At 45.4% G+C, this 18,931-nt stretch overlaps 1 protein-coding gene across 9 annotated transcripts; it reads right to left on the reverse strand.

Annotated features, from left to right (window-relative positions):
* Positions 1-850: 850 nt before the first annotated feature.
* On the reverse strand, positions 851-18,530 carry LOC144269306 (C-terminal-binding protein 2-like). Of its 9 annotated transcripts, none has more exons than XR_013346903.1 (11): positions 18,346-18,500; positions 17,761-17,888; positions 16,126-16,280; positions 15,865-16,009; positions 13,171-13,377; positions 12,274-12,488; positions 11,224-11,354; positions 10,946-11,073; positions 10,158-10,278; positions 8,329-8,454; positions 1,099-1,235 (listed from the first exon to the last, which is right to left on the reverse strand). XR_013346903.1 is itself a non-coding variant. In XM_077824902.1 (10 exons), the coding sequence occupies exons 1-10, from the start codon at positions 18,528-18,530 to the stop codon at positions 1,016-1,018; spliced, it is 1,635 nt and encodes a 544-aa protein (XP_077681028.1). In that variant the 3' UTR covers positions 851-1,015. The 9 variants fall into 9 exon arrangements, 7 of the variants coding, with proteins under 7 accessions (XP_077681028.1, XP_077681034.1, XP_077681032.1 ...); XR_013346904.1 differs by lacking the exon at positions 1,099-1,235 and adding an exon at positions 5,441-6,054; XM_077824902.1 differs by lacking the exon at positions 8,329-8,454 and having other exon boundaries at positions 851-1,235; positions 18,346-18,530.
* Positions 18,531-18,931: the final 401 nt, after the last annotated feature.

Here is an 18,931-nt window from a genome sequence, read left to right on the forward strand (position 1 = left end):
TCTAGTGTACACAAGGCCTAGGCTATGGCACTGAGAAAACTGTGGTGGCATTGATGGGTGATGTCTCTGGGGACATGAACAGATGGCAAACGTTTGCTGCTGACAGAACTAGCATAAAGAAACACCAGGAGTTGCCAACTGTTGCAATTTTAATCACAAGTCTTGCAGTTTTAGATGGGTTTGTTATGATCTCCAATTTCTACCACTCATACTCACAATTTTTGGCCTTAATCAAAATGCCCATTTTTCCCATCACTTCAACAGGATTGAAATTACAGGCTGACCTCAGTAAAGATGGCAACCATTTTTCTCTAATCTTTTAATGTTATATGGGAAAGTGAAGCCATCACTACCTATTGCTTCCAGTGAAACTGGAGACTGGCTGCCAACTTCCCTGAGAGTTCCATGGTCAAGAAATTGTGAAGATGGGAATGTGGGGTGTATGCAAGGGAACGTACAAGGCAGGAAGGAGATCAAGGGAGCATAGGGGAATGTGGGGATAGGGGATGTTAAAGAGCTGATAGTATGTGAGATGGAGGGGCACAGGGGAATGTTAGAGCAGGTAGTGGGACAGGAGAATGTGATGAAACATTGGAGAGAAAATATGAGTGGGGCAGGAGACCTTGTAAAGCAAGGAGAGAGTCAGCATAGTGCAATAAGTGTGTATGTGTATAGAGATAGTTTGGGATTAGAAGAGGGTGAATCCCCTTTCCCCAGAAGTCATCTGGAGGTCACATTTTTGAGTATACATTAATGTTGGATTTTAAACCTGAAACGATCACACAGAAATTGGGAGTGGGCAGCTTTTCCCTAAAAATCTCAGAAATCAAAAGGCAAATTAAAAACAATATTAAAACAATCACATGATTTATTGGAGTCTGAATCATGATTTCTGAACATTTGGAGTTGGAAGTACTAGACACTATTGACTACAAGGTGTTGACAGTGTAGCACTAAACTGGGATCTCACATACAGTAATTTATCTATGTATTCATAAAGGCATTTACTTTGGTATTAAGGCATTGATGTCATCTCATGATAAGCTTTTGTTTCCCTACAGCCCTCTTGTAGAATACTGCAAGGCACAATCCCATCTCCTCTAGTTTTCAACATACATGGGAGACTTCTACAGGAGAATGCGAGATGCCTTGGACTCCTATGCCAATAGGCAGATGGCACGCATCTCTTTTTCCTGCAGATGTCGTTAGCGTCATCACATTGGATAATGTAGTGCCTAGAAGAGATAAACAAAGTGATGAATATCAGCCACTTCACCTCACATCAGAACAAGGAGCTGATGATAGCAAGAGGAAAACACTTAAGTGGAGCTGGACAGGACAGTAATCTCATCTTCTGTTGAGGGCAGTACACTGTCTCAGGGTCATATTGCTCCCACTTACACACTTAGGGTATGTCTACACTACAGCAGCATAGCTATGGCTCTTTCAAACTAGTCACATCTATGCTGGGGTAAGGTCAACCGCGAGAACAACCATAGTGGGTCAGATCAATGGTCCATCTAGTCCGGTAGCCTGTCTCTGACAGTGGTCAGTGCCAGATATTTTGGAGGGAAGGAACAGTCCAGGGCAATTTCGAGAGAGCCATCATGTCTTCCAGTCCCACCATCTGGTATTTAGGGACACCCAGAACATGTGATTATATCCCTGACCATCTTGGCTAATAGCCATTGATAGACTTATCCTTCATGAATTTATCGAAGTCTTTTTTGACCTCAGTTTTACTTTTGGCCTTCACAGCACCCCGACAAGAAGTTCCACAGTTTGACTATATTATGTGAAGAAATACATCCTTTTGTTTGTTTTAAGCCTAGACAATTGCACTCCTCCCTCTTAGCTGAATCATTGTGATCTACACTTTTGTTTTCTCCAAGTTAGTTTGTTGCAATTTAGCATACCTCAGTGGGATTGTGAAGACTATACAGAAACTCCACCTTGTACAACATGCTTCAGCCATTATTTAGGGGAAAACCCATCTACAAGAGAGCGCATCATACCATTCTCTGCTCACTCCACTGGCTGCCTATTTGATTCCATAAGCATTTCAAGGTCTCTGAGCAAAGGGAAAATACTAGGCATGTGCCATTTTATTGCTTCTTTGTGATGTACAAAGAGGTCGAAAGGATTCTTGCGCATTTTTTTTAAACAGAAAAAAATAGTTTTTCTTCTAGATGTTTTGTTTACCCTGGAAAACTCCAGACAACTGCAGAACTGATAGGTTTATTATATTAGAGCTACCAAGGACATTATATATCATTAATTGCAAGAACAATTATTCCACCTGTTTCAAACACTTTTGTTGTAACATATTTAACTTAAAAATTTGGGGGAAAGAACTGTTTGTAAAAAATTCAACACTGACCATGCCAACCGCTACGGCTGAGAAAGCTCCTAATGAATGATTGAGTCATTCAAGGAATTCTCCAACAAAACAAGGGAAAGGGGGAAGAATTTTTTTTTCCCATTTGAAAACACTTTTCAGGACATCTTTATATATCATAAAGCAGCAAGAAATCACAAAACCCTTTATATATTTCTGCTTTGCAGATCATCTTTAAGGGCCTAAATGGTCCAAGGATTAGCTATATTGGTAAACACCCCTCTGTTCTCAACACCAAGACAGCTGTGTGCAAAGCAAAGCTGGTGGAACCCAAGGTGAAGCTTTTGGGAGCAAGCTCACCAAATGGATTCACAACTAGCTGACCCTTGAGTGTCTTCAGATCTTCTATCCTCAGTAAGGCAGGTTGAAAAGCAAGTGGGCATAATTTATCATAGAGAAAGTAAAACTGGAAAACAAAAAAGGAGCTGATGGAAAAGGCAGGCATAGAAAACTAGGGTCCTTTATGTAAAACTGGGAAGCACACAAAAAACGTGACAAAGATTATTTGAGGTCTGGAAAACATGCTTTACAATGAGAGACTTAAGGAGCTCAATCTGTCTCAAATAGAAGGATAAGAGGCAACTTGGTCACAGTTTAAGTATCTAACCAAGGAGAAGATATTCAATACTACAGGGCCCTTTAATGAAAAAAGGCATAATTAAATCCAGTCATTGAAACTTGAAGCTAGAAGACTTCAGCTGGAAAGAATTATAGTTTTTTTTTCCTACTACAACATTAAATAAGGAAGAAAAGCCTCCAAACAACAGGATCAAACAGTTCATATACACAGAACTTGGGAATAGCACTGTGGGTCTTAACAAAATTAAGAAACTGGGTATTATTTTCATTTGGATACTTCAGCCATTACAACTGGCTAGGGACTCTCAAAGATGGTGTGGCCATTTGGAGTTTCCATGGATACAAAATCAGGCCCCATAGTTTATCAGATATTTAGTGGAAGAAAAGTTAGGAACTCTTTTGAAAGAGCCCTTCCAGAATCTGTGACAAAGTGTGGCCATAGATGCCTACATTAATATTTTGTTCAGGCAATTTATCAGAGATCTGTATTTCATGTCTGTTCAAATGCTTATCTTCTTTGAAGACCTGGTCCATGGGAAGTTTGAAGTTAAACTAACCCATCTGAGCTGACCATAATAAAGCATTTCTTTTTTTAAAAAATAAGGTAGATGTATTCTCTATACCATTTTACAAATAGTTCAGCAATTAAATATTTTTCCATCATTGGGGATTTTATTCAGTTTTAATTTCCACAGATCTTTTGTAGGTCATCTCTAAGTTTCTCTGAAGCATTAAACTCTGCAAGACAACAAAACAGAGAACGTAGGTCAGTCTAGTGTTGTCTGCCTACTTGATTATGCCAAAGGCCCCAGATAGATGAATCTTTGCCCTTAACACTATTACTTTCTATTGGAGCCATTTTCTTCAGGAATATCCTGCAGCTTTCACTTTCTTGCAGAGGGCTTTCACTGCTAATGAGATCTCGACACGGCATGTAGCTAGCTCTCCTCTCAACTATATAAATGGTTTATTCCAGCATATTTCATAATTTATGCAAATAGCCTGACACCAACAGAGATGTTGGTGTTTTTAAGGGGTACAAGATCCCTTGTGCAAGAGCTTTGGTCAAAGCCACAGATAAAAGCTGAACCCAGTGCTTCTCTAGGCTCAGGTTTTATCTGTGGCTTTGACTAAGATGCATGATGTCATGCTGGATCCCATTTTTTTGCCTTAACAGGCATGGCACTTCTTTAGCTCAACATTTTATCATAGCTAGACTGAAGTATCAATTTCCATTACAGCAAGAGAATTCTTATACTTGCACAGACATAAAAAATCATTACTGGTATGCACCTTTTGCCCTCATGCTGCTCCACATCCTCTTCAAAATGCAGCAGCTACACTTTTACACAGGTTTGATTTTCTGTACTCTGCTACCATTTTACTAAGGGTCCCATTCTTAATGGGATTCAGACAGATAGTGCACTTAAATGCCTTAGCATTAATGAAAGATGCCATCTTGACAGCCCTGGAGCAAAGTCTTATGTTTAATCCCTTGAATTCAGAGAATATTGGCAATGCAAGCTTTTCTAGTGTCCCCAAGGTAAGTTTTGAGGTACCATATGTCAGAGAGGGAAAGTAAATCTTTAGGCCCATTTCTTGGTTTCTCTACTGAGATTACTAGTAATGCCAATAATGAAGTAAAAACTCAGCAACCCACCATCTTTCAGAGGGTGCTAATATTTGTTTCCTTTTCAAACAGAAAAACAAAAATTGCCATGCTGAATCAGATCAATGGTCCAGCTAACCCAGTAGGCCATCTCTGACAGATGCCAGTACCCAGACCCTTCAAGACACCCTACAACAATCAATTATGGTATAAGCCACCACCCACCTCCCTTAGTGGTGTTTTTATTCCCTGAAACACAAGGGTTTATAGACCTTACTGAAAAAAAATCTAATGTAACAGTGGATTCTCTTAACCACATAAATGTCTAATCATTTTTTGAATCCTGCAAAACTCTGGACTTCAATTATATCTTGGGACCGTGAGTTCCACGGGTTGATTTTGCCTTGTGGAAGTAACTTCACTTTCTTCAAGTATAATCTTGTTCTTGTATTATAAGAAAGGGTAAATAAGAGTGCCCAATTCACATGGTCCACCTTTAACCCACCTCTGGAGTTAAAAGACCCTTCCTCCCATTGCCACATCTTCACAGTCCCCCTCACATCCTTTAATCATGGAGAGTCTGGTACCAGTATAGAAAGAGAGGCCATTAGCAGGTCCCTCCTTCCGATTTCACGCCCTCATCCTCCTTACTTTAAATTCTGTCTTCCACAAAATATCAAGGAAACAAACCACTTGCCACAGTAACAATCTAGGGAATGACAGAGTTTGGGAAATTTTCTTGGGAAATAAGGTGCTTAAAAAGTGGGACTGATGCAGCCATTGATTCATATTGATTTCCCAGCCTTAGTATACACTGGGTCTGGTGCCACCCCCGCCACCAAACAGCAGCCACGCAAGTTAGAGAACTTTATTAAAATATATCCAAGAAATAAACAACATTTCTAACAAGAGCCAGGAGAGAACTGAAGTGAGAAAGACATCTGTACAGGGAACATTGATATAAAGGTTTGTTTACATGCTTTATTTTAAAATGTTTCACAGTTTAGTCATTCTCTACAAAAATATATTTCTGAAACTTTGAATCCTCTATAAAAAAGCTGGTCAGCAGCAGTGAACCCAACAAGCAAAATGTACCTTAGGACAGAGCGAGCACCTCCTATAAGCAGATCAGTGTGACCAGGGCACTCCTGCCTCACCCTGGAATAGAAGGTTTTTGTTCTTTGGGATTAAGCTCCATACTCATTTTGAAGGAAGGCAATTTAAGAAAACAAACATTTTCCTTCCATCCCGCCAGGCTACATAAAACCTGGGACAGGGGGCCGTGGATCAGTATAACATGGAGAACTTGACATCCTGGTGAGGGGAACATGACTGAGCCCCTTTCTTGATAATGACCAGTCCCAGGCTAAACAATACTAAGCACATAATCTGGGGTATAACTGGAATAGTTCACCAGCAACTGGAGAGCTCTTCCTTGGCATTAGGGGAGGATTCAGCTTGATTTTAGCTAAAAAAAAAAAAAAAAAAACTTACATTTGTATCTTCATTATGGCAGGTCTGACCAAACTGGCACTCGTTTTCATTTCCAAATGCAGGTCTATGTGGCACTGGCTATAATGGAACCAGTACCCTCAGGGCTAATGCTTAAGTAAAGTTTATCAGCATCCAGAACTGCAGCTAGCAGGCCTCACATTTCTAGATATGTATTCCTAGTACACCAATCACCATGGTATCTAGGCACCAAATACAAGAATTAAGATGCTTAGTATTATTTCAAGTGAAATCATCTTCTCCACTCCTCCCTCAGGGAGGTTTTACTGGATAGGTCTTCAGAGATACTTGTGAATAAAAAAAAATGCTGGCTCTTAAGTGTCTTGCACTTCACTCTAGAAGAGACAAGATGAACGGATCCTGTGTTTGGAAATCCCACACCTGAGACCACCTTAACCAAAAATTATATGCCTTCCTGGATCTTTACACACAAGGCAGTAGTTTCAGCAGCAAGTTGAGAAAATAATAGTTATGGATAGAAAAACCAGTCTAATATACTAATTACATTTATGATCAGCTCTCTGAATCCTTAAAGGAACCTTTCTTCCCACTTGTCCTGCATGTCTATTAGGAAAGCAGCTTTCTAAATTATAGCCTTGTTGAGTTTTTAGATTTAAGAGTAGATTAGCAAATTGTTGAAGGGAAAGAGAAAATGCTACTTTCACCTCCAATTAAAAAACCTGAGCTGCAGGTTTGCTCAAAGGCTTCTCGTCCTCATGACGCATGCCTGCCACTAATCCCACCTACCGTGCCCCAGTTCGACCTTCTAAAATCCTGAGAAGCCACGAAGGTATGTGAATTTTAAAACTGAATCAGCCTCATCCAGAACACAGAACCTGAGTGCCTGCATCAACCTTAGCAAACAGCCAAATTCATCTTCAAAATTAAAAACCATATAACTCCAAAGAACTGAATCACATCCACTAGTACTAGATAGTCATCCAGTCAAGTGAAAGTCCGAAAGGGAAAGTTGAAGAGTTCCACTTATTGCAAATACTCCTTCCTCCCTGGCCCCTTTACCCCAAATAAAAAAGTCACTCCAAGACGTCAGCACTAGTCTACAAAATAAACCAGTATTTGCCAACAGGATTGGAGACTGATTTAAAACTAGAAAAGAATACGAAAGCCTGAGAACTTACTTGAGAAGTTTTACAGCTTCATTCAGTTCCCTAAACTCTAAACAATTATCTAATCTGGTGGTTCCCTCTGCTCCCCACCCAATTTCCAGACTCCCTTCTTCAGAAACAAGGGACAGTCTGTTTCTCAGCAGACAACAAAAAGATCTGCCCCTTCCTTTATCAGTTATATGCACAGGCTGTTCAGCTTCCACATACCCAGCAAGACTCCTGGAGGGCACCTACTTTGAAGTACCTGAGCAACAGGAATAAAACATGAATTGTTGTAGTCCAAAAGAGTTGTCAGCTGTTAGACCATCTAGAAATACTGAAGCGTGTAAAACCCAAGAAGGGAGCAGAATTACTTTATGTGGGCCCAGGAGGATATAAATAGGAGTAATGTGATTAAATGAAAAAAAAGTAGGATGAATATCAGGAAAATCTTCCTGTCATGGAGTCTAGTAAGCTGAAGAATCATCTCCCCCAAGACAACGGCAGATGCACCAAGGGGCATTTAACATTGGACTAAGCCCTGAAGAGAACAATCCTCTCTGGCCTTGGGGGATGGGCTAACTGGGACCTACATCTCTTCTCTTTCTAGAATTCTAGTATAACATTTCTCTTGTGGATAGACTGCATTAGCAGCATGTGAGGTACAGGCATGTACAGGATCAGCAGTAACAGCTTCACAATGCTTTAATTTCTGCTGCCTCCCAGTGCAAATTTCCTACACTTCTGCATTCCCTCCTTCCATTTCTCAGCTGGGCACAGATTCCAGAGAGTCTCCTAAATCTTCATGACCATCTCAGGAGACATTACATCTGAGTGATTTACTTTAATCCTCCCAAAATATTTCATGAGTCAGTTTTTTCTTGTCTCAGATTCATTCTTGCTCTTGTGCTCAGGCCCAGCACTAACGTTACTAGAGCAAAACTTCACACTGTCAATTTGCAGCAACCCTGGCTATGCCTGTGCTCAGAGGCACCTGGGTCAGGATAAGCAAGGCAGTGCACAGCACTGGGCATTGGCTTTCTTTTTCCTGCAATGCAGTACACCTGATTATATGCCTAACTTCTCTTCATTTTACTAGTCCTGCTTGAACACTCCCCCATCACCTGTGCTTCCAGAGACTGCAAGTCACTCTTGAAAATCTGCATCAAGTTTGGTATTGGAGGCACTGGGAGCCCTCCCTGTTCAGCCAGCTCCTGTTCTGCTGCATTCAAGCCCATGAGAGTGCCTTCCTGTGAAACATAACAGAGGCAGGGTCATGGGACACTACATGTTAAACTAATTTTCAAAGGGGAGGCAAGGTCACTGCTCCTGCCGCAGACAAGGAAAAAGATTCACCAAGAGATTAAAACTAAATTGGTTATAAAATATCTGTTGAAAGGCAAGAGCTAATGTTTGCCAGTAATGAAATGCATTCTCCTGTCCTGTGTGAACAGGAAACAGTCTCAGTGGGGTGTTAGAAAAGGTCCTAGCAGGGAGCTCTCCCCCTACTTTTTCTGCTGCCAGAGGAGAAGGGAGAGAGAAGATGCTATTGGTCAGTGGGGATTTCTCTGTCTGGGTCCTGTTTGCTCGTCTCTCCTGGGGAAGGGGTACGTGGTGCAGAGTGAGACACAGAGGGCATCCCGTGAGCTATAATCCCCTCCACAACCGCTGGCTCCGGCAGCCCAGGGGCTGCTACTCCCACTACTCCTGGAGGAAACCTGAAACCAACAGAAAACATGTGGAGATTACATGCCTGTCTAAGGAAGTGCACTGCAAAGGGAAAGGACAACTAAGCTGTGCCCTCACCCACATGTTCTGAATTGGCTATGGCAGCTCAGAGGATATGCAAGTCACGATGCTGCACTGAGCAAAAGTCTCCAAACAAAACTGCTCTGAGCTAAGACTACAGTAAATGCTGTCAGGACTAAATGGGCCCAGTTATGTGTTGATCCAAATGGCACATACTCCCAGACAGCGACCAGCTCGGGGATTAAGGGCAGAGATGGCCACAGGGTCACACTAAACACACAGAAAATTTTGAGACAGATCTTGTCTCTACTAGAGAGAACAGAATGCCTGACACCCCATTCACACACCCTGAATGGCTAGAAAGTCTCAATATATACAAGAGGTTGCAGTTCTCCAAGGGGAACATGCTGCTGGATATACCTCCCTGGTCTGTGATAGGAAGAGATTAGCAACTTCTAAGCAAACTTTTCCTTCCTTCCCATTATCCCTGACTATTTCTCAGGGGGGCGGGGGGGGAAGAGAAGAGGTAGTGATTCCCCCCTTGGAACTGAGTACACATTAACAATCCTCATAGTGTCCATGTTACTGATGGGGAAACAAATACAGAAGGGAAGCAACCTGCCCAAGATCACACAGTGAATCTGTGGCAAAAAAATAGAACCCCAGACACCTGTTCATAGTCTCTTGCCCAATCCACTGGACCATGATGCCTCTCATTTACAGTCCAGTCGTGGGGTGAAGGAAAGAGTGCAGTATGCAGACAATAATTCCATGCTGGGGTGCAGAACTTCATCATTCCCAGGAGGCAGATCCCTTTTCATGGACCCACCAGGGTACCACACACCAAGGGATTTCTCTAGCACTTAGCCTTTCAAAATCCTTGCAAGAGAACTGGTGCCCAGAAGGTGCATTAAATGATCCGCAGAATCCTGAATTCCCAGAGCTGGTACAGACTATCACTCTAATTTCAGACAGGGAAGCTTAGTGCTTATGGGCCAGCTAAAGAAGCGAGGCTGACAGATTTCTAAAGAAAACCTACCACCCATTCAGCTTGTAAGAAGAAATATGTTGCCAGGCAAGAGCAATTCTCAGGGGCCCAAAGAAAGGGCTCTACCCAGGATGCTGGGGTCTTTATGTAAAAGATAAGCACGTGCATAAGTGACCTGCACATTAAGCAGGAGCTCAGAGGGCCTGCTTCTCTCACCTGTAAGCCGCAGCTCCATTGAGTTCTGGGTGGACAGCTGCAGGATCAATACTTGGCCACTGAGCAGCTAACAGCAAATACTCCTTATTAACACAGTTCCTCAAAGTATCAGGTATGTGACCTGTGGTGACACCAAGAAGGGCAGAGGATAGCAGGAGACAAATAGGAAGTGAAGATGCCCAAATATTTTCACATGAAAGCAGCGAGGAAGGGACCCAACAGCCCCTCCCACCTCAGTACCATAGGACAGAGGTGGGGAGAGGTCTAAATCAAGATCCTACACACACACACACACACACACACTCAGAGGAATATTCAATGAATTGATGGTCCCCTCCCCATCCCTGGGATCTCAGGGAAGGGGCGGCTCCTTGTGTTGCAATTGCCAGTCCCCACCTTTCACAGGAGACACTGGACACAAACACTCCCAAGTGAAAATGGGTGCACAATGCAGCCATCAGTGAAACCATTCTGTGGGGGAGGAATGAGATGCCAGACCCCCGGAGGGAAGGGGAATATGACATCAGTACTGATCACATACAACTTGGGGCAGAAAGAGTAAAGAATCTCTCTCTAGCATTAGCTATGAGACCCTCATAAGTCAAAGACAACCAGTGACTTGTATTCCAGCTCCAGAAATGAGTCAGTGAGCACCATCCCAGCAGACCTAGCTTTAACAAAACAGTCAGCAGTTACTGTTCCATAGTCCTGACTCAGGAAACCAATGAATAACTCCCATCCCCGCAGCAGCTGCAGAGCACCAGGGCAGACCTGGCCTCCCCAGTTACCTGTGATAGCTCTGCGGATCTCTTTAGCTGCATCTTCCCTGGACTCAATGGAAGCCTGCTCACTGTACCAGGCTGTGTGAGGGGTGCAGATCACATTGGGAGCATCTTTTAGGGGCCCCTGAGCAAAGCTGTGATGGAAAAACAAACATGTGGTTTCTGCTGGAAAGTGAAATCCCCTGTCTGTCCTCCCAGGTGTAACCATGACCCAACTGAAACCAGAGAATTATCCAGTGCAGAAGAGCCATAGGATGGCAGCGGGTATGTGGCTCTGGTGTTACCTGAAGGGTTCAGACTCGTGCACATCAAGTGCTGTTCCTCTGATTCTCCCCTCCTTCAATGCTTGTGCCAAGGCCTTCTCATCTACTAGCCCCCCACGGGCTGTGTTCACCAGAAAGCAGCCATGGCGCATCTGGAGAGGGGAAAAAAAAGTGTTTGAGAATTCCTGCCTTCCTGTGGAGACTGGAGGAGACCTCTCAAAAAGAGCAGGAACCTAACTCTCCACCTTGGTGTCCCTAGCCTCTGTTTGCCAGAAGCTGGGAATGAGCGACAGTGGATGGATCACTGGATGATTACCTGTTCTGTTCATTCCCTCTGGGGCATCTGGCACTGGCCACCTTTGGTCTGACCCAGTAGGGCCATTCTTATGTTCTTACATAACCTGCAAAGCTTAGGAAAAGTCAGGCTCTCTCAGAGCCAACTCGGGAGAAGAATACTTGCCAGTTGGGTCTACAAAACTAACTTCTAACACAGGAAGCGGGAAAAGGAGCTGATAGGTTTCCCACCCTAAAAACCCGTACTTCTTTTAGTGAAGTAGTTGAGCAACTGATCAGTGCAAACAAGATTCACAATTGCAGAAAACTGGACTGATTTATTCAGGGGGTGCTCAATCCCAGGAAAGCATTGAAAGGCATCAGCAGAGTGGCGGGAGGAGAGCCTGAGACCATCTTAGCTCGGGGTGCTATGGGTTGGGATCAGGGGGGCATTATCAGAGCTGTGTGAAGGCGTTTACACAGCCTCGGACCGAATCACTGCTGGCTCTACCAAACATTATCAGTTACTCATTTTAAATGTAATTTGAAACTATACCTAAAACATTCTTTATAAATGAAATTATTCAAAGACAGTCAATCATATTCTTCTCCTAAGAACAAATTTCGCACAGCACAAAGCCCAGGCACCCCAATGCACCCACTCCCAGCCTCCGAAGACAGCAGGAGCCACAGAGCAGAGGTAGCAGGATTCACATGCTATCAGCCTCTGTGGAAGCAGCAGTTTGTGTTCATTCATTTCCCAAGTGCTTTGTGGGGAAACCAAGCTTCTGGCTGCACCTGTTTAATAGTGAAGTCATTGATGAGGTGATGATTATGTTCATTCAGACTGCAGTGCAATGTGATGCAATCACTGTGCATTAGCAGGTCTTGCAGAGTTCCTATTCGCTGTAACCCCAGGGATCGCTCCACGCCATCTGGTAGATACGGATCATAGAAAATCACGTTGAAGCCAAAGGGCTTGGCTCTCAAGGCCACTGCCTGCCCAACTCGGCCTTCAAAAGAGAAAACATACTCATGTCAAGCAAAACGCAACACAAGCATAACACAAAGCTGCTAGGGGACTGGAATATGGATAAGAGTCATTCCTAGGACTCAAGGGTTCTGTAGCCCTTCAAGGAAATGACAGGGCAGATAGTGGTCATTTATACGGTTCTATGTTGCTCCCATGATGAGAATTAGCCCTCACCCATGGTACAGCACCCAACAGCACTCAGCCCATTAGAGAAACATAAAGAGCTCCCAACGCCAGGTCTGGATCTCGTTCCACAGGCCCAACAGACAGACTGGGGAACAGGTGACCTGACTGCAAGTGCTTCAGGAACCATCTGGTATTAGAAACACTCAGAAAGCTCCCAACACTATGGCTAGCATACACAGTGACAGAACTACCACTGGAAGGGACCATCTGAAGCTTACAGTTTTTCTATTCATTGGAACATGAGAAAAGAAGAGGTCTTACTACCATGACTATTGCCCAGCTTTTGGGGGCAGCAGCATTGCACTCTAGGGCAGTGGTGGTATATATTAGATGTCTGATATTTATAGAAGTTAGCTAGAGTATTTCACTGGTTAGCAGCCACTGAGGGAGTATCTATTCCTGAGGCTAAGTGCGACACCAACATTCCCAGAAGCTTTCCGAGCTCCCTTTTCAGGCTAACAGTCACCATTTCTTACCAAGGCCAATGATGCCCAAGGTCTCACCACGGATACGCACAGCACCTCCAGCCACCTCTCGAATTTGCTCCATGCTTGAGGCTCGGTTTCCTTCCCGCATAGCCTGATGAAGCCAAGTAACCCGGCGATACAGGTTCAAGATGTGACAGAGGGTAGAATCAGCAGTCTCTTCCACAGAGGAGGAGGGGATGTTGCATACTGCAATGCCTAGAAAGAGGAAGTACAAATGAGATTCCCAGCACTGCCTATAGCACCTCTGCTGCAAACTCTCCTCATACAACACAATGGCTAGAAGACAGCAATAGTCCTGGAGCATGGGACTAAGGTAGCACACGGCACCAACCCGAGCATCCAAGTTTCGGGATCCAGCCTTGTATTGAGATGGAGAAGTTCCCCGCAGTCTTTTAACCTCCAGGAAAGCTTCCTAAGTTGCCTTGCTTCTAAAAGACCATTAGACTGTACCACCACCACAGAAACATGGCAAAATCAGAGAGCTGAGCTGTACAAATAGCACAGGAAGCAGCGTCTAGACTGCCCATGGCCAAGGATGCAACCCAGAGGTGTTCCTGAGGAATTAACTAGGAGACTGTAGAAGCAGAGATGGCTGAACTCTTCCAGACCTCATGCACCAGATGCTCAAGGCCAGGCTGAAAGCATAGACTTCCCCAGCAGCTGCAAACACAAGGTAACTAAGTCATTAAACACACAGTGGGAACCCACAGGAATCCTTCTCAAAATCCATTTGAGATTCCATTTGAAACAACGGTTACTTAAGTTACCACTATCAACTGTTCTATAATACAACACAGACCCGCTCAAAATACCATAGGCAAGAAAGATCAATTAAGTTCTGGTTTCAGAGTAGCAGCCATGTTAGTCTGTATCCGCAAAAAGAAGAGGAGTCCTTGTGGCACCTTAGGCCACGTCTACACTACCCACCGGATTGGCGGGTAGTGATCGATCTATCAGGGATCAATTTATCTCGTCTAGTGTAGACGCGATAAATCGATCCCCAATCGTTCTGCCGTCAACTCCGGAACTCCACCAGGGCAAGAGGCGGAAGCGGAGTCGACGGGGGAGCGGCAGCCATCAATCCCATGCCGCAAGGACGCAAAGTAAGTGATTCTAAGTCGATCTAAGATACGTCGACTTCAGCTACGCTATTCTCATAGCTGAAGTTGCGTATCTTAGACGATACACCACCACCACCACCACCCCCAGTGTAGAAGACCAGGGCTTAGAGACTAACAAATTTATTTGAGCATAAGCTTTCATGGGCTACAGCCCACATCATCGGATGCATAGAGTAGAACATATAGTAAGAAGATATATACATACACACACATACAGAGAACATGAAAAGGTACAGTAAGAGGCTAATTAATTAAGATAAGCTATTATCAGCAGGAGAAAAAAGTTTTTGTAGTGATAATCAAGATGGTCATTTAGACAGTTGACAAGAAGGTGTGAGGATACTTAACATGGGGAAATAGATTCAATATGTGTAATGACCCAGCCACTCCCAGTCTCTATTCAAACCCAAGTTAATGTTATCTAATTTACATATTAATTCAAGCTCAGCAGTTTCAATGCTAAGGGAATTAAGGTCCTGAAAGATTCATTGCTCCCAGAAAGCAGGGAAATGTGAAAGCACTGTAGAGAACCCGAGATATATTCTGAGTAATCCACCACAAGGAGGGATTGGATGCAGTGGCCTTTTTGGAATGATAGTTGGCTAAACTGCTACATACTGGCTTCTGTTAGGTCTCCCTGGCTTGAGAGGACTCTTAGGATCCCAAGGAAGGGCCAGCATCTCCAGAGAATTTTTCAGCAAACAAAATCCTTTAAGTAGCCAGGAAAAGAAAATCATGCCCAATGGGATGAAATTATTTCTTCCGCAAAACTTAACCCTAGAATCTAGGAACTTAGTTGGGAAAGGAAGCTTTTCTGGAGCCTTAGCCCATAGTATTTTGCCTTGACAAACGTAAAAGGACCTAAAAAGACACAACAGTAGCCCAACAGCTAACTAAGGACCAGGAAAGAAACCCAGGATGGAAGTGAAAGCACAGATGATTCAGCATTGTACACACCTGTTGACTGAGCCTGTAATATAGAATAGAGATCCAAAAAATTCATTTGGATCCCTCCACAAGCAGTTGGAACAGCAATGGTTACACTCACTCAATCCCAAATATCTGACACTTTTACTCCATCCATTCCTTATGCAGTGCTCAGCCAGAATTTAGTTGCATATAAAGTCTAGTTGCATGAAAAGGCATGGAGTGATTATTAAACATTTGAACTGAACTTGTCCAATAAAGAAGTCAGTTCTTTCCGTGTGGTCTTTGTATTTGTGGTAAAGACCTGATTAAATCTAAACAGGTGCAAGACCTCTTCACCTGTAAGTGTAGTATCCAAAGCTTAAGTTTAGCCTTCCTTATGTCCAGGTCTCAGGGATCTTCATGATCCCTAAATCTGAATGACCCCACCTTAACTCTCTTCTCAGGCCAGCTGCCCTTTAACCTTTGAGTTCAAACATTCTATCTGCTATCTAAAGAAGCCCCACCCTAAACAACTCTCTCTGAAATTCTTTTATGTGGGTGTTGGCCAGCATGGGTATTGTCTCTCAAGAGCAAAGCGAGAAAAGAAATATATGTTATATCCTCCTATACATCCACACTGTGGTCATCATACCTAATTCTGCAGCTGACTTGATGTCCACATTGTCATAGCCACTGCCAATACGCACAATGACCCGAAGGGCTTTGAACTTCTCCAGGTCCTGGCGGGACAAGGTGATGGTGTGGTACATCAAAGCTCCCACAGCTTCATTCAGCACCTACAAACACAAACAGAAAGCACACCAGCTTGAGAACCATTCCCTACTCCTGCATCTCCATGGTGGCACAGAGCTAGTCAGCTTCACCCCCACAAAGGCTCATTTACTCTCCCTACCTTCTCATGGATTTCCTGAGTTGACTGAGCATCACAGAAAGCCACTGTAGCAACATCCTTCAGGATTGGCATTTCCACAGTGCAATCCCTCCCATCTAGGAGTGCAACCAGTGGTCGGGCAGGCATTGGGCCATTCACAATAGGAGGCCGTATACCTACAGACAAAGACAACAGTGATCAGCTGTGCAGGAGAGAGGAACAAGTGAATTCTGGAGCCCATAAATAACATGAGCAAGGGGGTATACATAAATCAGCACTGATCCAGCAGGGCACAAGAAGCTACACTCCCACAGTATAGAAAAGGTTAAGGAAGAAAATGGTCAATGGGGATGTGAAAGGGTCAACAAGCTCAGAAGAAATGTAGGAAAATGAAGCCAGAATAGAAATATCCAGACCTCTGATGTGAAGAGGACGCAGCAGAAAGTTTTGAGCGAGGGCCCAGAATGAGCAGCCTCACCAGAAACGAGGTTCAGAGCATTGTATTAATAGTGCTGAATAAGAAAAGACATGCACACACAGAAGTGTAACAAGGGTCTCAATATTGTTACAGAATTCTTTTCCCAGAAATTTTCCTCAATTCATGTTATTAAAAAAAACAGAAAGGGCCTCCTACCGATATGGTGGTCACCATATTCTGGATTAAGGAAATAAAAGGTGAGGTCAACCAACATCGGGTTAACAGCAGGACCTGTTCTTCACAATTCCTTATGTCCCTAGCTGCTCACATTCTGCTTTCCCTCCTAGACCCTGGTTTGAAAGATACCCCTTTTTAGAGGGCTCCTAATAGGAACTTCCTGCCTCATATTAGCAAAGACAGGAAGCACCAACTGAGAGCCAGAAGAGTGCAACCAGGGGGCTCTAAGGAACTGTTCCCTGCAGGAAAAGAAAATGGATAAGCAGCTGGCAACTTTATTTCAACTGTTTTAAAGATATTTCAGTTCATTATCCAACATTAGCCAACTCTCCCAGAGTTCAATCCTAGTGTTTGAATGACTTCTAGGGAGGATTGCTGTGCCAAAGCTGAAGGAGAGTTTCCTGCAGCAAGGAGGCCGGGCAATAATCACCCTAGAATACTAGCCCTATCTATCACCCTAGAATCACCCTAGAATACTAGCCCAAGATGTCTCTCCAAGGAAAGCTATGCCTCATCCCTAGCTTGCACTCCTAATACAACAGAGGATTTAGATATTCTTTCATAATAGTCACAGCCTCCACATTCTCAGCTCTGAATCTCACTGTGAAAATTTCTACTGCATCTTCTAAAGACTTTCAAAAATCTTCATTCACTGCAACGAGAACAGAAAAACAGGGCATTTTCTGGGAGATGAAAAGTGATGTGGTTTAAAGAGGATGCCCCAAATGTATCTTAATCCTAATCCTCTGGATCTCTAGGCTGTGGCCTGCACAGAAGAGAAGTGAGAGCAGAGCACCTAGTTCCACTGGAGTCATTCCAGTTGTCCCTGCCTGTAGGAACCGAGTTTCAGTTTTACTCATCTCACCCAAACACCCTTTTCCAGAAACAGGGCAGTGTCCGATGAAGTGAGCTGTAGCTCACAAAAGCTTATGCTCAAATAAATGTGTTAGTCTCTAAGGTGCCACAAGCACTCCTTTTCTTTTTAAGGGCTAGAGGGTTACCTTCACAAATCCGGTCCAGCCTCTGACGCTTCACTTTATGTCTGTCCATGAGACAAGCCAAGACTGACCTGAGCAGCCCTGAGGGGAGCCTCTGCACAGGATACTTGGCTCGGATTCCCTGAGCAATGCTGAAAAGAGATGGGCGACGATATTAGGGTTATTCCTGAACTCCGGGCCCACGCCACACACACCAGTGGCGGAACCCTTGGAGCCCAACGCCCTCGCCCCCGGGAGTCCCTTCAAGGCAGCTGGGTGCGGAGCCGGAAAAACCGTGGGCCCCTCCCCCACCCGAGCAAATCGCGCACTGCCCGGGCGCCAGCAACGGGCGGGGGAATCCCCACGACGGGACGCGGCTCCTCACTTCCCCCCGCTCCAGCCCCTCCTGCGGCCGGACTCCGCGCGCCAGAGGGGTCTGTGCTCAGGGAACCGGAGGGGCTTCGCTCCACGGACGTGCGGCGGCGCCAGGCCCCCGCGCGCTCCACCAGGCCGCCCCTCCCCCGCCTGTTTCCCTGGCCGGGCGGGGGCAGCGAGGCCCGCGGCGTCACAGCCGGCGGAGACTCGCTCCTCCCCACAGCCCACACTCACCGCCGGGCCCAGCTCCCGACTCCCAGCAGGAAGCGGAAGGGCCGGGCCGAGTCCGCGGCGAGCGAGGCCCCAGGCTCCCGTCCCTGGGCAGCGCCCCGTCCGGCCCGGCGCGGAACGGACCTGCGGCCATAGAGACGCATTGCAGAGCGCCGCTCGCTTCCGTTTCCGCTCTGCCGAAACAACATCCGGTTCCCGCTCAGGCCGGTCCCGCCAGCGAGCGCCCCTCCCCCGCCCCGCCGGCGGCGGTGGCGAGCAAAGGAAGCGGACAGAGCCGCGGGGCAGCGCGCGGCCGCCGGTTCGGAGCTGCGCACCTGAGGCCGGCTCCAGCTTCAGCCCTTGCCGCGCTGTTACTGCGCTGGGCCCCGGCGCACGGCCGGCGTGGAGCGGCTGCAGGAGCCGGCCCCGCTCCGCAGCCGCTGGGACCGCGCGGGCCTCGGCGCCCCCACCGGGACGGGGCAGCGGCCCCAGCCCAGCGGCAGGACTCGGCGCCGCCGACCCGCTACATACGTTTCACTGAAGCAACTTTTAACTTTTTCCTTTAAAAAAGCTCATCTGGGCCAGGGCCGCTGCCCCGCCCGGCCCCCGC

Source organism: Eretmochelys imbricata, chromosome 8 (assembly GCF_965152235.1).
Source record: "Eretmochelys imbricata isolate rEreImb1 chromosome 8, rEreImb1.hap1, whole genome shotgun sequence".
Lineage (NCBI taxonomy): Eukaryota > Metazoa > Chordata > Testudines > Cheloniidae > Eretmochelys > Eretmochelys imbricata.

Excerpts from the sequence above, each read along its gene's own strand:
- LOC144269306 (XM_077824902.1), bottom strand. The coding sequence starts at position 18,530 with ATGTTGTTTCGGCAGAGCGGAAACGGAAGCGAGCGGCGCTCTGCAATG. Across the intron at positions 17,889-18,345 it reads GTCGGGAGCTGGGCCCGGCG|CATTGCTCAGGGAATCCGAG; the intron begins GTGAGTGTGGGC and ends ATCTCTTTTCAG. Across the intron at positions 11,355-12,273 it reads ATGACTTCACTATTAAACAG|ATGCGCCATGGCTGCTTTCT; the intron begins GTGCAGCCAGAA and ends TCCCCTCTCCAG.